Source organism: Lepidochelys olivacea, assembly GCF_965140295.1.
Source record: "Lepidochelys olivacea isolate rLepOli2 genome assembly, chromosome: 3".
Classification (NCBI taxonomy): Eukaryota; Metazoa; Chordata; order Testudines; family Cheloniidae; genus Lepidochelys; species Lepidochelys olivacea.
In genome coordinates, this window is record NC_140413.1 from 115,568,424 (window position 1) to 115,586,165 (window position 17,742).

A 17,742-nucleotide genomic window follows, 5' to 3' on the forward strand; every position below is an offset into this window, starting at 1 on the left:
ACATTCCATTTAATTCAATTTTTATTCAATGAAATGATGTATAAAAACTTACAAATCTGAGAACTTAACTATACACAAAATAGGATGATACTCAATTTAAACAAATACACAGAGCAGAGCTATGGTTTGTGCCCCGCCCCCCCGTCCCCCCCGCACCTCCATTTATGGTGGGGCACTTACTCTGCCTACATAAGCCTTCCTATTGGCCCAATGACTGATCAGTGGGCTTCCTTACTGCTGTCAGTTTTTAGGCTACTGGCAAAAAATCCAGGCATCTATAAAAAATTAAATATAAAAATCAGCAACTTGATTTTAAATACAAAGATGCAGTGCTATCCTGAGCAATAGCTAATGCTATGGTATTTGCCCTCCCAGCGTTTGCATACTTGCCTTGGAGTCTAAAGTGATGGGAATCCCTTAAACAGAATTCACTGGCCAGTACTGCAGCTTCACTTTTAAAACAACCATGATCCATAGCCACCTTTCCCTCTGTCTGCTGCTAGAAGGTGACTATATTAAACAAAGGGCCAAATCTTTTCCACCTTAACTCATGCAATTAGACCCACTGAAGTCTGAGACTACTTGTGTGAATAAGGTGATCAAGTCTCCCCCCTCCTCTCATATCAGGAATGACTTGGATCTATTGTTACAGCACGTGTGAATGCAGCACTGATAACTGCACAGTGCTCACTAGTATGCAATTTCTCTATTTTCTAGTTTCCTCCATGTCTTGGGTGACAGCACTAATTATATTAGTTTCCATTCAAACATGATAATAAAAATGCACACATCCTGGGGCAGTTTAAATTTAATTTAAAAATAAGTGTTGTGTAAAATGGCTAGTCTGTCAAATAACTAAAATGTATGGACCTTTTTGGTTGAACTTGAAAGCAGATGCCCAATTCTTTAGATAGGGTGTGTGCATTAATTTACCTGTATATACCAAACACACACACACACACACACACACACTTTCTATATATACATATAAAAAGATTGCCATCACATTATTATTACTGCTACTTTAGTCAAAGTTGACTAAGTAACTAAATTTTCTTGAATGGACATAATGTCAATGATGATACCTGAAATACATACCCCAGGGAATACTTGAGGAAAAACTAAAGACTAAAAACAAAGTTTCCTGGGTTCATGGTGAAAAAATTTAAGCCTTTTTTAGTTATCTTACAGAGTTTGTACATGTAGCTCTAAAAAGCACGCTGCATCATCTGCTATTTCTTCTCAAAAGGAAGACTTGTTACCAGAGAAAATAATTATAATTAAATATATATATATTCTTTGTTTACCAAAATGGTATTTTATTTCTCATTACACACTTCATTGCATCTAAGTATGCATTTAAATAATCTAAAATCTGTTTAAAATCTATTTAAATTTGAGTTTACTAGGACTATTGACAAAGTTAGCTTAATTACCTTTACACACTTTCCTTTGTATTAAAATCAATTATGTTGTGGCTTGAGGCAAAGGACTTTTATTTATTTGTGGGAGGGGCAAGATCCCATTTTTTACCATGCCAGCGTAGTTCTGGTTGCAGGGGGAGTATTAGTTTGATACAAATGAATAACTTTAAAAAATTGATAGGTTTCACCTTCAGTCTAACAACACTGCTTCCTGCTCCTTTTTGATGGAGGTTAACACTGAGTTATCAGTCTCTGTAGCTTCTGTGTCCTCACTACCAAGCAGAATGGATCTATCTTCTTCTAGAGAAAAGACAGAGTTTTGATTTTGGCACGAATGTTTGACCACTTCATTGGGAGTTGAAAATGTTTTGTCACACAAGTTACATTTGTAGGGCTTGTTGGTCTGTACTAACATGTTGTCCATTTGACTGCCTTCCTCAAAAGTACAGAGTTCCAGAGTCTGTTTGTCCACCATAGTATATGTGTCCATGCTCTGATTTAGGCACACATGTCTGGCTGCTTGGTTGGCCCTGCAGAAGCTTTTGTCGCAAGTGCTGCACTTGAAAGGTTTGCCAGTATGTATGTACATATGCTCCCTCCAGTGGCTTTTTTGAATAAATTTGCGTCCACAGATGGAACATTCATATTTCCGTCTTTTAACTTCTCTTTCTTGATCTGCCTGCTCCAAGTTGTCTATGTCTGCAATGTCTGATGGTGGTGGTGTTTCTGCCTGCTGCTGTCCATCAATTATTGGGGAATCTGAGATCTGTTGCAGCTCACTGTCACTAATCATTCCCGCTTCAGGCACTTCCATGGCATCTTTTTCAGCTGCATTATTACAAAGAGACAGGGAAATGCTACTTTCTCCCTGCTGGCTTGATGTGAAGGGTACTCCTGTGTGGATCTGGAGGTGCTCACGCAAACTGCTTCGCAGATTGAACCGACGACCACAGAGGTGGCAGGCATAGTATTTTGGGAAGCTTCCATTCCTTTTCATAATACTTGGCTTGACATGTGCTATTGTGAGTGAAGCAGGCTGTTCATCTGAAGAAGATGCTTCCATGTTGGCTTCCTCCTCTGGAGGAGAACTATTACCAGCAGTGGAAACCAATTCTGGAGACAGTGAAGACTGCAAAGGGTCAGAAGTGGTCATATTTGTCCGGGTCACTTGTGGCAGACTTGAAGCCAACCGTGAGAGCTGTGAGCCCTCAGACACGGGTTCTTGGCTCATCCTGGAAGGCTGTGGCCTTGGTTCTCGCCCAAGTTTGTCAGTTGCTGAGGTAACCTTAGTGGGATGTCTTGTCTGGTGATCTGCAATTTGAATGCCATATAAAGAAGAGGCTAATGGAAAAACTTGATCTGGATGAGAAAAGGTACCCTGACTGGCAAGGCTGGCCTCTTGAATCAGTGGATATGCATGCAGAAACTTTATTCCCTGTTCTAATCGAACTGGGTCAATGAGCTGAGGTGCCATCTTCCCAGTATACATCAAATGCAAGAGATAGCTGAAGATATCTGGTTGTATGTCAGTTGCTTTCAAACGGACACATTCACTAAAAGAAAAATAATTGTTTAGTAAACAATGAGATAAGGAAAAGTCTCTAGAATCTAATCTAGGTCACTCAAGTCTGAATAAAAAATAATTAGTGTTATATGTTTGAAATATAAACATAAAATTTATTACAAAATGTATTTGCTCTTAAAAATGACCTCCTCATTTTAACTGAATTTTAGGAAATACTAGCAGTCATCTGTCATCCTAACACATTAAAGAAAGAAAGCTCCAATCGATAGACTGTAAGGTCATATGTGCAGGAACCAATCCTTGCATTTATGCAGCATCATAGCTAAACATAACACTTCTACAAGTGCCATGCAGAAACATAGGGAGATTTTTGAAACATAGGGAGAATCACATTTGTTGTTGTTAAATTATAAATGTGTGAATGCTAAAAGTCCAAGTGTAAAACAATAACCAATAATCCCCATAGCTCATACCAACCTGCAATTCCAGCAATGATTAGTTTTGCTTGGAAAGAGAGGGGGGAGCTTGTCATAAGAGATATGGTTTGTAGATGGGGCAAAAGGCATTAATTTATTTGGCCAGTTGAAAAATGGCAATCTTATTCTCAGTAAACCAATTGCTTTGAAACATAAATATGTTCTGACAGACCCTAAGATAATAATTCTTTTCTGCTGTTATGAATTTGCTGTCCCACACAATATATTCTGCAATTTACAAGGATTCCCTCCGTCGCCCGCCCAACCAGTCTTATATTAAAATCTTGCTAATGGCTAAATTTAGGCCATAATCTTAAGAAGCTGTTTTCACATGTATACAGCGCAATATTACAATTGTTTATAGGATTACCTACTGCTGAATCAAGGCAGAGGTTGGGGAGGAGACAGTAGGGGGCATGATAAAGGGGCAACGGATGAGAAGGGGTAGGGCCTGAGGGCAAAGGACGTTGGCATAGAGCTATGCTATCTGGTCTTGGGATGAAGGGCTTTGGAGAAGGGAAGCAAGAGGTTAGGAGTAGGGGGGATGAAGGGACTGGAGGGACAGCGACAGGCAGAGACTCTTATTCATGGTAAACTTTAAATGCTTAATTTTCTAGATAGCAGACATTAACAATTTAATCAGGGGTATAGTCCTGTTTTTTTTGGGGGGGGGTTAAGTGCAGGTACTATGCCACTGCCATCAGGAAGCTTCTGTATAAAATGTGGCATGACCTCACCCATACAGTGAGTGAGGTCAACAGTGCTACAGAATATGGGAACACTGTTCCCACAGGCTCCTGCCCCACTACCTTCAATCTGAATAAGAGGCTTCCCTCTCTCCACAGTCCTCCACTCCCATTTTTTCCTCAGGTATAACTTTCTCCTCTCCAGCTCTTGTTAAAATGTGCAGGGAGGGAGCACCACCTTGATGGGTGTTAGAACTATCTGAGTTGGCTCTCTACCTGTGGACCTTATATATCAGATTCAAAATTTTAGTCCTAGTTCAAAAAATGTTTAAGAGTTAAGGTTGAACTTGTTCACTAGAGTCCAGCTAACACCCAATAACAATACCTGCTTTCCACGAATTCTACCCTTAAAAAAAAAGCCCCTCTGCCCCAATTTTTTTTTTTTACAATGTCTGGAAATAAACAGCTAAGGGATGCAGCTTGTGCTCCACTGCCATGTAATCCTTCATTGTTCACAATCACACCACCAAATCTTAACTTTGTAATGTTTTTGCAATTTTTATGGAGCAAAGATAAAAAACAAACGTCTAACAGATTTTACTCTCCTAGTAATTAATTACTGGCTCTTGGGTATTCTTTTGCAGAGTTGAGGAAATAAAGTTAAGTTTGGGTGGATGACAGTGACCAAGAACTACAGAGAAGTGTAGACAATGCTGGCTACCTTAACTATTCACTTCGAGATATTCTAATGAGTGTTTGTTTTTTGAAGGTGAAGAATTTTTGCTGAAGTATAATATTAGTTTTGGAAGTTAGCTGGACTCCAATGAAACACAATTTCAACCTTACCACTTCTTGAGGACTTTCCTTGTTTGCAAACAAGAATAGATTCCGGGTTCTCTACGAATATTAACAAAAAAATCAAATGATCGCTTTTTTAATGCTTCAGAATGCAGCTAGATTTTTTTAGCCAAGTTAAATGAATAACATTTTAACAGTCAACCTTTCTATAGTTACCTGGTCTGATGGACAAACAACATCTTAAAGTAGTTGGAGAAAGAAGCAAGGACAGATTTGTGTGCCTTGAAGTAGACATCACCAATAGCAACCGTGCAGTCACACAGGAAACCAAACTCCCTCTGAGCATTTAGCTGCTGTAGCAGTATAAGTCCGTGGTTGGCCAGATCCATTTTTTACACTCTGAAAAGCAAATGACATTTATGTAAAAGTATTTACTTAACAGTAGATGTACATGAAGATTCTTTTTCAATATACGTTGTGCTTCTACTGCACCTTTCATGCAAGAGTATCAAGGTGCTTTATAAACAGTGTCTTATAAGTAGGTAAATATCCTCATTTTATAGAGGGTTGACTGATTTGCTCAGGATCATATAACAATACAGTGGTAGAAATAGGGTATTAGAATAGGAGATACTTAAGAGATAAATATACACAATCCAAGAGAAGGGAAAGAGAGACAAAAGAAAGAAGATGAGTAAGAGACGAATGAATTTATTTTTAAGGGGAAATTGTATTGAAGGTTTTTGCTACTAATTTTTTATATAATTATAGTCTGGTCACTTGGTAGACCTTTACCTCCTCAGGATTTCAATCACCTCCATCAATACAATTCAGTGTGGGTAGAGGAGATCACTGACAAACACGTGTAAAAGTAAACACCTACCTGCAGGGCAACTGAAAATTCAAACAGGGCTTGGAAAACCTCACTTTCCCAGAGTGAGTAATAATTTGGAGCCGGCAACAGTAGCCAGGGGTGCTATACTTGCTGACTTTTTCCCCTGAGGGCAAACCTGTGAGCAGAAGCAGCTGAGAGGTTGATGCTGTATTAAGGAAGAGGCCGAACAGCAACAAAGCAGTCCAAGGGTGCCATTACTGATTTTGTTCAGGATTAAGGAGGTGAATGCACAAAACAGTGCAGTAGAGAAGCAGCTCAGGAGTTGTTACTACTTTCTCAAGAGTTGGAGGCAGAGTAGGGAGCGCAGCATCCTCTACGACCTGATATTTTTAACTTTTAGGACAGGGGGCCAAGAAAGCCTTTGAGTGGATGAGTGCGTGTGTGAGTGTAAGTGAGTGCGTGGGTAGGGCAAGGATGATAATGGGAAGAAGAAAATGAGGAGGGATAAAGTACAGAAGAGAGACTTTGGAAAGAAGCGAGAGATGAAAATAGAGTACAAAAGACAGTAGGAAAAGGAGGAATGGGTATAAAGCAGTGGAAGGTGTAGGCAGGAAAACAAACATCCACAACAATTAAGAAAAACATACATGCTCCATAATAGAAAAGAAAGATACAGTGAAGCCAGAAAGGGGGAAGTGTAACAAGACCCCAGGACATACAGAAAGTTGGTTTCCAAAGTTTAATAGAACATTTTAAACAATATTACAACAATGCAAAACTGTATTTTCCCTTTCAATTACAGGAGAGGGATGGTGGTGTAGGTATTTCACCTTAGGTAACAGGTTTAGTTATTGTAGTAGTAGGTATTAGAGGTTTTTCAAACCTGCTGAAGGACCAAGGTATTATTACACTTTGTGACTGCCATTAGGCACCAGGCTGCTTCAATACATTGCACTGACACAGACGTTCATATGAAATTATGAAATATGATCACCCCATAAACAAACTAGGGAAATATAACCTAGATGGAGCTAATATAAGGTGGGTGCATAACTAGTTGGAAAACTGTTCCCTGAGAGTAGTTATCAGTGGTTCATAGTCAAGATGGAAGGGCATATCAAGTGGGGTCCCACAGGGATCAGTTCTAGGTCTGGCTCAATATCTTCATCAAAGATTTAGGTAATGGCATAGAGCAGTGGTTCTCCAACTTTAGCAACCCAAGGACCCCCATTTTGATTTTAAAATGTTCACGGACCCCCAAACCTTCCCCAGCCCCAGGCCCTGTCCCCACTTCACCCCTTCCCCATAAGGCTCCACCCCACCTCTTCCCACACCCACTCAACTCCTTCCCCTCCTCTTTCCACCCCCTCCCCCAAGCATGCCCCCTTCCTGTCCTGTCCCACCCCCAGCGCCATCTGCACCCTGCTGAGTGCAGGAGATTGGACTAGAAGACCTCTCAAGGTCCCTTCCAGTCCTACAATTCTATGTGTAAAGTGAATCATGAGCGGGGAAGAAAGAATGCAGTGTACAAAAGCAGTATTTTGTTACAAAAACTACTGCTTAATAGGAAAAAATTACTTTCCAACATCATAAAGGCCATAAAGCACACAAGTTGGCATTTGATATTTGTGGCTCTGCAAATATTATGATAGATCAAATATTTACTTTTGAGAATTTATCAGCAACAAAAAAGCACATTCACAGTTCAGGTTCCAATCCTGTTAGGTGGGTGCTCCATTCAAGTAGACTCTGACAACATGGAAAATTTTGCAAGATCAAGCCTTCATTTTTATGCAATATTTTTGAGAACATCTCAGGATTTACAAACTAATCAGGGCTGGGTCCAGTTTGTACTTGGATAGAAGACCTTTAGGTGAAATAGGAGGTAGTAACGATCCAGGGGGTGGTAGCACGTATTAAGAGGCATTCTTTATTTACCTTCTACTACCTAAGCTTGTCCTGGATACAGTATTTTTCCTTTTCTAAACTGCAGAGTCAATGTGGCTACTGAACGGCAATTACATTCCATCCCGGAGCTGGCTTAATTACTATCCAGGATGACATGATCTCAGTATGTGCGTACACCTATCCCATTTATTGGTACTCAAAAATGATAAAGTCTTTGGAATCAAAGCACTAAAAACTAATTCCATCTTCACACACACCCTGGTGAAAGGGAAAAGAGTGAGGGAACCGCCTACCTTATTTTGTTTTAGAATATCTAAGTAGTTTTCAGCCTAAGAAAATTCATGACTTTATTATATGATCATTAGGTTGAAGTATTAGCTAAATGAGGTTAGTATAATAAATCAGTCTCAATAATACAATTTTGTATTTAAAACAACTTTACCACATGGAAATATCTCTGTGCTTAGTATTATGGAGAAGATCCTATTGCTAAGTTGCTGGCAGCATAGCTTGGATGGGCTACTTTGTTCTGCTGGTGATCATTTCTAAAGATCAGTTTTTGAAGTCATGTAAACTGAGTAACAGATAAAAACCATAATTCACTGAATTGTCCCTTTGCAAACATTTAGAAGAAGTCTGTTATGGAGAACCAAAATATAAAAGTGAAAAATCAGGTCAATTTAATTATGAAGAGAAAATCATGACAAATAACCTTAAAGAAGTTAAAAGAAAAGGAGTACTTGTGGCACCTTACAGACTAACAAATTTATTTGAGCATGAGCTTTCGTGAGCTACAGTCCACTTCATCGGGACGGGGTACCATGGGAAGGGTTGGGAGACTGGAGACTTTCAAAAGGTGCCATGGCGTAGGGCTGGTTTGCTATATCAGCCAGACTACAGTAAACACCTTATTAAAACCTGGCCGCTACCTGAGCCCCAGCGCAGGCCGTGTGCCGAGCCGGGCCCCATGCCTGCCGAGCTGCAAGCGAGCGAGCCCCCGGGCTCACGCTAGCGGGGCGCGGCCTCCAGCGCCAGGTTGGTGCTGGGCGGGTAGGACACCAGCCGCTCCCAGAGCGAAGGCAGCGGGGCTCTGGCTGGCGGCTGCGCCCGCCCCGGACAATTGTCCGCGCCCGCCCGACCCACCCAGCCAGGTTCCTGTCACTGCCGCCCCCCGGACACTGCCGCTTGGGCTTGGGGACAGCGGCTTATTTCAGCCATGGGGGTTGCGCCGCCAGACCCCCTCGGGCAGAGCGGGCCGGGCTGGGCGCGGCCTGGGCCTGCAGGGCTAGGCCCAGTTGCCGGGATCTCAACGGCACGCCACAGCACTCCCCTCCCCCAGCCCCGCGGGCAGCGGGCTCTGGCGCGCGGCGGGGGGGTGGAGTCTCGCGGCTGCTCCTTCACCCCCTCAGGAGTCACGCTCGGCCTGTGGCAGCAGGGACTAAGGACGCGCTCTGATTGGTCGCCGAGGCGGAAGGTTGAGTGGCCGCGCGCCGCTCTTACTGGCTGGGCTCCGCCCCCTAGCGCATGCGACGCGCCCTCCACGCGCGCACGGACGGGACGGAGCCGGCGCAAGCAAGACGCAGCGCGAGCGGAGCCGCCAGGGCGCGCGAGACGGGATCCACCGCTGCCGCCAGGGCCGCCCAGCCTGCTGAGGAGAACCAGACGGAGCCGCCCCCTCCCGCTTCGCGCGGCTCCCTCAGCCCTCGCCCCTCCCCCACGCCGGATGCCGCCGCAGGGGGCCGCTCCGCTTCGGGCGCGAGGGGCGGGGAGAGAGCGCGAGGGCAAGTGGGCCCCAACCGACCGAACCGAGCCCCGCGCGGGCCGGAGGAGGGGAGGGCGTGCGAGAAAGGGATCTGATTCTCCCCCCTCCCTCCCCGCGCGGCCCCCATTCCCCTGGCCTCGCGCGGCCCGGATGGAGCCGCCCAGTCGGGAGGCGAGGGAACTCCGGCGCCGCCAGGCGCTGCTGCCGCCCCCTGTCCCCCGCCAGCCCGGCCGCCGCCGCCCGCTCCAGCGCCCGAGGCTCCCGCGGCCGGCCCGGGCCCGCTCCCCTCACACACAATAGCGGGGGCCGGGCCCGGCCGGGCCCAGCCGCTCCGCCGGAGCCCGCGTTTTCCCGGCTGGCTCGGTGCGGCGGGGATCGGGCACGTGGGAGCGGCCCCGGCCCCCCTGCGGGCCCGGGGGCAGGGCGCTCACCTGGGGGGCTCGGGCCGCTGTGGCGCCTGGTCCCGCTCGGGCCGCCGCCGTCTCCGCGCCCAGCAGCAGCAGCAACAACGGAGTCAGCGCGGCGGCGGCGGCGGCGGCTTTTCCTGTCCGGTTACGTTAGGGTCACATGACCGAGAGCGGAGCACAGAGGCTGCAGCGAGGAGCCCCCGCCGGGGGGGGGAGGGGAGGCGGCGAGCGCTGGTGGCGGCAGCAGCAGGAGCCACCCCGCCCCTCCCCTCTCTCTCGCTCTCTCTCTCGCGGTGCCGAGCACAGGCCGCACCGGGCCGGGGCTCCCCGTTCAGCCCCTGCTCCCAGCCGCCAGCTACAGCTCCCCCTCCCCCGGCCGAATGGAGCCCCGGAGCCAGCCCTACCGCGCGTTATTGTTGGGGAGCTGCCCCTTTAAAAACCGTGGGGGAGGGGGGCGCAGGAGGTGAAGCCCGAGTGTAGCTTCCCCCAGCCCTAACCACATCCTGCTGCCGAGGGCGCAGCCTGCTCCTGGGGAGGGGGATCCGAGGCCTGGCTCATGTCGGGGCCTGTTTCAGACACAGCAGACCAGAGTGGCCTGGTTGGACTTGGGGTGGAGGAGTGCATAGCCGCCTCCCTGCGGTGCCCACACAGCCACTGCATACTCCAAAACTCCCTGGACCTGCCTACTTTGGGTTTTGCTCTTTCTTTCTGCAGTGCTCAGCCAGTGAGAGCACCTCGCACTGCTCAGGAGTGCCCCTCTGCCAGGGTGGCATCTTCAAAATTATACTTGAAACTGGGTGTGGATACTAAACTAAGTTTAAAATGCAGTTTAAAACATCCACTTAAACCTTGTCTACATTATTAAAAATACCCATTGTCAGCACTGGGCAGAACTGATCCAGTGCTGGATGTGGCTTAATGGTAAGGGTAGCCAAGTACTGTCTGGTCAGCACCATTTCTGAATCCATGGTAAAGTCTTGGTCTGGTTCTGGTCATCAGCGACAGGCACCTTTTGTGATAAAACAAGGCTTTAAGATGTATCTAGGTGGTTTTATCTATTGCAAATGGTTGTGCCCTTGCTCAGGTCGCACTAGTTAATGTGGAAGTTGAAATAACATCTGTTGTAAAGGGGATGGTAAAGACCTGGCAAAGCAGAAACTGCAGAGTATAGTAGGCTTTACTTTAGTACTGGGTTTTAACGGTACATCTACACAACGGTTAAATACCTGTGGCTAGCCTGTGTCAGCTGACTTTGGCTTGGGGCTGGAGTCCAAGCTTTGGGACCCTGCTAGGGGAAGGGTCCAAAAGCCGGGATTCCAGCCTGAGCCCAAATGTCTACACTGCAGTTTTATAGCTCTATAGCCTGAGCCCTGCAAGCCCAAGTCAGCTGACACAGGCCAGCCTTGGGTGTTTAACTGCTATGTAGACCTACCCTAAGAGGTTAATTTAGGTAAGACAGATTTTACATTTTGCAGAACTGTGAAATATATAATACCTAAACTCTGCAGTCTAAAATATTAAGTTAAAACATTACTCAAGTATAAATGCAGTTGAAATGTCTTAGTTCTTCATACTCTTTGCCTGTAGTTTTAAAATACTTCTAGTTTTAAAAGTTTAGAAAATCTTTTTATAAAAGTTTGCTCTGCAGCTTTCACACTTGTGACTATGCCCATTCCTTGTAGTGGAAGGAAAGGGAGGGGTAGTACTGGAGTGAGACCTCATCTTACAAAGATTTGATATATTGTGCAGAATACTTGTGTATTCTAAAGTAGCATAAATAAATTTGAACAAAATACATTGATGTTTGATGTGATCCTTGGTCTTTGAATTGTTTACCTATTTACAAATTTCAATACTTTGCAATTGGCCATTGACATTAATGTGAATTAAGGGTGGGCTTTCGCCTTTGGAGAGGGCAATGGGAAGTCATCTGATAAATGGAAGCATCCCACCTTCTCAGCGGTCTACATGTATTTTTCTTTGCTGCGCTTCTGTAGTCTCAAAGTCCAGACCTGAACTTTAACACTTGTGTGTGTATGTATATATGTTACAAATAGAGTTGGTCAGTAAATAGATTTTCTGCTGAAAATTTCAGGTTTTTTGACTGAAAAATCAAAAGTTTTAAGGCAGAAAGCAAACACTTTTCACCAAAAATTTCAATTAGTTGAAAAACCTAATTTTCCATCAAAACAATTTGGTGGAAAAATCTTTGACCAGCACTAGCTATAAAACTTTACCCTCTAGGGGGCTTGTCCTGGTATTATTAAAATCAGAGGAAGTTTTTCCATTTGACAGGAGCAGGATATAACACCATGTCAACTGTTTGAATTTGATCCATGTTATGGAGTAAAGAGAATTTTCTGATGGCTGTTAAATAGCATGGTGGGTGAACTTACTTGTCTCAGCCTAGTTCGTAGGGGACAGGTGTTCATGTGGTGCACAAATAAGAGAGAATAAACAAACTTTTCACCTGTAGAGCCAGTCATGATTGAGACACAGTGGGCAACTGCAGTTTGCAGGGCTGTCTGTCATCACATTTTACGAGCACTAAATTGATGGAGGGCTTGATCCTACAAGCTTAGACACACATCTTGACAGATTCATTTGCAGGAAGTCCCATTAAAGTCAGTGGGTCTCTGCATGTATGCAGGGGTGCTCTCAGTTTGGGTTCATAGGGAGAATCTAGCCCATAAAAAATTAAATACTTTTAAAATCTGAATTATCAAACAAAATCTTAAATCAGACTTTACAGTTGATAAGTAAAAAAAAAAAATTTATTTCAGTTGGTTTTGTGCTCACCAAACTCAAAGTTGGTAGTTTATAATGTGTACTAATGTTCTGGTATTGTGAATAAACAGTATCATATCCCTATGTGTGTGGTTGACTGCAACACCTTTGACTTGTTCAATTCCATGTGTGTGTGAATGTGTGATTTAAAGAAGTTTCTACAGCACTTATTTAATTAGTAAATGGGAACATTTCTGATCTACTTGCCAGAATGGTCTGTGCTCCTTTTGACAGTGGTTCATACTTGATTTGACTACTTGAAATATAAATTAACATAGCTGGTAAGCCAAATGTTTTAAGATATGGAGTTTACACAAAACACTGAGAGATGCTACTCTCACTGAGAACAGCAAAACCATAATTTTAAAGTGAAATAATTATAGATAATTCTCTGGGCTACTCAGAAGAGGAAAACAAATACATTTCTGGCAAGCTTTCTATTTGATAATTGAAGGATAGGGCTTTGAGTGTCCTATTTAAACCGCTTTATTTTGGTGTAACTCCAGTGTCTTCCGTGGAGTTATTCATTCACATCAGCATAAGAGAAGGATAATCAGGCTCTAAAGTTGGAGGAAAATGTAAATACTTGTATTTAATAGTTAGATTTACATCAACAGTTTATAGACCTGTAAACTTCATAACATTTTCTAAATCAATGGTAATCTGATATCTTGATATAAAAGGACCCTTGGTCTGATCAAAGCCCATCAGTCAAAGAAAAGATTCCTATTTGAATCTGAGCCACATCATATTTGTAAAAGCAGATTTCTTCCCCTTTGTCACTGAATACTAGATGAATGAAATGGTTTTACTTTCCTTGTACTACTTTTGACAGGCACAATCAAACTGACTAAAATACTGGATTGATCCTGCAAGCCTTACTTATTTGAATACAGGACTTGAGAACAGGAATGACTATTCATGTGACTATGGGCTACAGGCTCCAATCCTATCATAACAGTAGACCTTATTCTGTCCTGCCAAGTGTCCTGCACCCAGATAAAAAATATATTACTCACAAGTACCGCATACTATGATTTAGATCAGTGGACACCAATGATGGTACGGGTGCTGCGAGGATGATGAAGATGCATCTTAATCCCATTGTCAATGCATGCAAGTAAGAATTCAATTTAGCAGTGGGAGAAGCCTGGACTAAACACCCAAACCCCTCAAGTGATTTTTTTATTTTTGGTAAATGTAATAATTAGTACTAACCCTAAACTAAGAGACTACAGCACAGCTCTCAGTGCCAGTCTTGAGTCTGCTGTGGGGTGTCTAGAATCAGATGGCCCTATTGACTTTAATCCAGTTCAGGCTGACTGATACTAATGATTGTTTCCAGGGGTGCCTTTAAGAGATGTTTGGTCCCTTTAAAGCTAGAGTAGAGTCCGTGCCCTGAATAACTACTTGCCTTCCTGCTCTTCACAATATTTCTTTTCCACTTAACAGGACAGTTGTATCTCTTTCAACGAAACCCCCTGGCCAGTTAGAAGCAGATGGATTTCTCCTAGGTGATAAGTGGTAGTAGTTCTGTACAGATTATAGCTCATGTATTTCCAGGTAATAATGAAAAGGTGTTGCATCTTTCCTCCTTCCCTTGAGAGTGTTACTGGAATGCACTAGCCTCAGTTGGGTGAACAGCCCATGTGGCTGTTGCGGCCAGAGCGTACATGAGTCTGAGAATACACCAAGTACAGAAGTAGCATAAATCATCTCTCCTATATCCTGTGTCAAGTGTAAAACTGGAAAATTGGAATGCAGGTCTCTATCTCCAGACTCAGCCTCCTTCCCAGTTCAGCTTCATACTTGAGCCCAACTTTAACTGTACTCAACCTCAGAATATGACTCTGCTCTCCTGACTAGAGTATGACATTTTTCAGAGAGCTACTCTATTATATATCAATGTGAATGATTGTATACTTCTTGTAAGAGAGGGCACAAATTAATATATTTAAAAAACAAAATACTACTGCTTTTACTGAGTGCTTCCATACTTGCATAGTTAAAAGCTTATGCAATTATTGAACTCTTCAGTGGAAAAAGTACAAAATCACACCTGCTTAACTGAATAGCATTGATAAGTATTTACAGTATTCCATAGTTTTCCCCCAAATTGTATCATACATTTAAAATTAATGGGATACTGTGTATGTACAAAATCAGTTTCAGTGCTTAACTGGTCAACATCCACTTGAAATCTAGTTAGTATTTAAAAACAAAGTAGTTTCAGGTATTATATTTGCCAATTTCTATAATTTTACAATCAATTTTTTTCCTACCCAGTTGCTCTTTGAAAGATCCACATAAACAACAGAGGAAACATTGAACATCTCTGGAAGAGAACTATAAAAAGCCTAAAGTAAACTGAAGAAACAAATTTTATTTTCTCTCATCTTTTATAAGCAATTTTCAGTTTCTTATAACAGGGTGAGGGGAAGTGACTTTTTAAAATTTGGTAGTGTCACTTCACCTTCTTAATTAGCTCTTGTAGGAGAACTTGCATGATGGAAACTTTCAACTTGTAAAGGTTATGCACTGGGGTTGTGTGCACAGTCTTAATTCTTACAGAAGAAAAGTGTGAAATACAAAAAAAAAACCAAACAAACAAAAAAAACCTCTCACTCCAGAGACCAGCAAAAATTAATTGCTTCCTAAACAATATTCTGGAGATTTCTGGAATAATTTTAGAGTGGTTGCTTATATATAGACGGTGTTTGTGTAGGTTGCACTGTAGGTCAAATAATCCTTATATTTAGCAGGTTTTTCTTCTGTTGTTATGTGTATGTTTTCTTCAGAAGAGATCTTAGCATCCTTGCTGATTGTGTGGAAATCTCGTATTTTAAATTTTTTATAATTGAGTGTCTAGTTTAGTTTGTACTTCTCACATCACAATCTGCCATTCTTTAGTAATGAAGCTTGGGGGCTCCTGTGGTGCTGGGTATAGAAATTGAGGAAAGGGAGGCTGTATTTTCTGGGCTCTCAGTGCTATCCCTGCTGGTCCCCATGCAAGGTAGAGGGGCAGGAGCAACAGCCTGGCTTACAATGCATAGGGGGAGGGGAAAGATACAGGGCCGTGAACGGACAGGAGCAGAGGTGGGACAGAAGATGGGAGAGAGGCAGGAGCCTGGGGGAGAGGAGGGAATAGGAGCACAGAGGTGCTGGGGGAGAAGATTGACAGGAGGGGAGCAGGAGTTGGGGAAGGGAGAAGTGGGGAAAGATAAGGACAGGAGAAGAGGATGGGAGCAGGAAAAGGAAGGGCAGGTAGGATAGGAACAAGAGCTGATGGGGACAGCAGAGGCAGGAATGATCTGTAACCACTAGACACTTCCTTTCAGGGCCTGGAATTTCACCATTCCTGTGCTGTCTAGCAGCTAGCTGTGAAATTAACTGGCAAGGTGTGTCCCCTCCTTTCAAGTGGAAGAGCTATACAGAAGATAAGAGCTTTCTATTACTGTCATTTATTCCCTGAGCTCAAGTGTCAGAGGATGTGTTTATGCATTTAAAAATCCCAATCTTGCTGATGACCCATGTAAGAGTTTAATATGGTTCCATATAATATTTTTCTTCAATTTTTGTTTTTTAACAAACAAAATATTACGCTAAAAAAACTACATTAAACATTACAGCTGCAAAATCAAGTACTCAAAAGGTAGTAAATGACATATTTTAAGTTCATGCAACCTTTATTTGGCTGCCTTCTGCATATCCATTTATAAACCTTTAGTTATATGTAATTTGCTGTTTTTCCACAGGACACCTGCCTCATTCAGTGCAAAAGATGGATGATGCTTGGGGGATGAATCAGGGTTGTGTAAGAATAAGACTGTTGTCTCTAGGACCCTCCCTCGTTTGTTGCAGAAACTGGAAGGTGTGTAGTAAAGGAGGCAAAGAAGAGGCAGGATGGTCTCATGGCTGAAGGAGTCGAATGCTGCCCTACAGAACTAGATTCTATCCCTTCCTCTGCCCCAGAGTTCAGGCAAGTCAGCGTGGGGCACGGGTCACTTGCTGGAGGATTCTCTGCACCTAGAAGTCTTTAAACCACGATTTGAGGACTTCAGTAGCTCAGACATAGGTCAGGGGTTTGTTACAGGAGTGGATGGGTGAGATTCTGTGGCCTACATTGTGCAGGAGGTCAGACTAGACTATCATAATGGTCCCTTCTGACCTGAAAAGCCTATGATTTTATGATTCTAAACCAAAATTTTGGCTGATCCTAATTTTTTGGTGACCAAACTTGAGGCATTTGGTTTGAAGAAGTGCTGAATACTCGCAACTGAGGTCAAGGGGAGTTCTGTACATAAAATGTGCTATAAAATGCTAGGTTCTGTGAAAAATCAGGCCCAAGGTTTCTCAAGTTGGGTTTCAGCCACTTTTATTTCACATGCCTTGCTTTCATCTCTGTGCCGTCAACCTCTGTGTAAAATGAAGATAATACTCTTCACCTCACAGGGGTTTTGAGAACATAAATTCATGAATGGTCTGTAAAGAAAGTGGATACTATTATGTGAGTACCATAACAAAGTCTATGTGGAAAATCTGTGTTCAGTGCAGCTTGGATGATATGTAAATAATGCATAGGGCCATACAAAGAATGATAATTAAAAAAAAATGTAATAGCTACCCAGTTAGTATTGTGCATCCTGTGCACTGTGAGGAAAAAATAGCACACGGTCATGTAATAGACCACTATATAATGCATACGTTCACGCAAACGGGCTGCATTAAGATTGCACAAGTAACCTTAATTCTGGCATTTCCTAATTTTTAAATGCTTGACTTTGCAACTTTAATGTTTTCCTAATGTAATACAGTATAATCATAGGACAAATCACTGGAACTATTTAACAGTTAGGAAGAGGTGACCAAACTAGCCGTTGTTTGACACTGTGTGTCCTCCTTGCTTGTTTACATATTTCAGAAAGGTGGTTAAATCCACCAGGTGGAGAATTAGCAATTTAGCTGAAACATTAAAGTATACAGACTTAAAATGCATGAGAGGCTGGTAGGCTAATGGATTATTCCCAAGATGGATAAGAATTGAATTTAGGAATGGGAAAAAACAGGTTGTTGCTAAAAGAATGAGACCATTCAGTTTACAATAAAAACACATACTAAATTTAACTTCTAAAGT

The 17,742-nt window shown here is 43.1% G+C and overlaps 1 protein-coding gene across 2 annotated transcripts; it reads right to left on the reverse strand.

The window, feature by feature from the left end:
• Positions 1-1,331: 1,331 nt before the first annotated feature.
• Positions 1,332-11,838, reverse strand: ZBTB2 (zinc finger and BTB domain containing 2). Of its 2 annotated transcripts, none has more exons than XM_084624818.1 (3): positions 9,846-11,838; positions 5,126-5,308; positions 1,332-2,977 (listed from the first exon to the last, which is right to left on the reverse strand). In XM_084624818.1, the coding sequence occupies exons 2-3, from the start codon at positions 5,296-5,298 to the stop codon at positions 1,615-1,617; spliced, it is 1,536 nt and encodes a 511-aa protein (XP_084480944.1). In that variant the 5' UTR covers positions 5,299-5,308; positions 9,846-11,838; the 3' UTR covers positions 1,332-1,614. The 2 variants fall into 2 exon arrangements, with proteins under 2 accessions (XP_084480944.1, XP_084480945.1); XM_084624819.1 differs by lacking the exon at positions 9,846-11,838 and adding an exon at positions 8,095-8,217.
• Between the last annotated feature and the right edge of the window lie 5,904 nt (positions 11,839-17,742).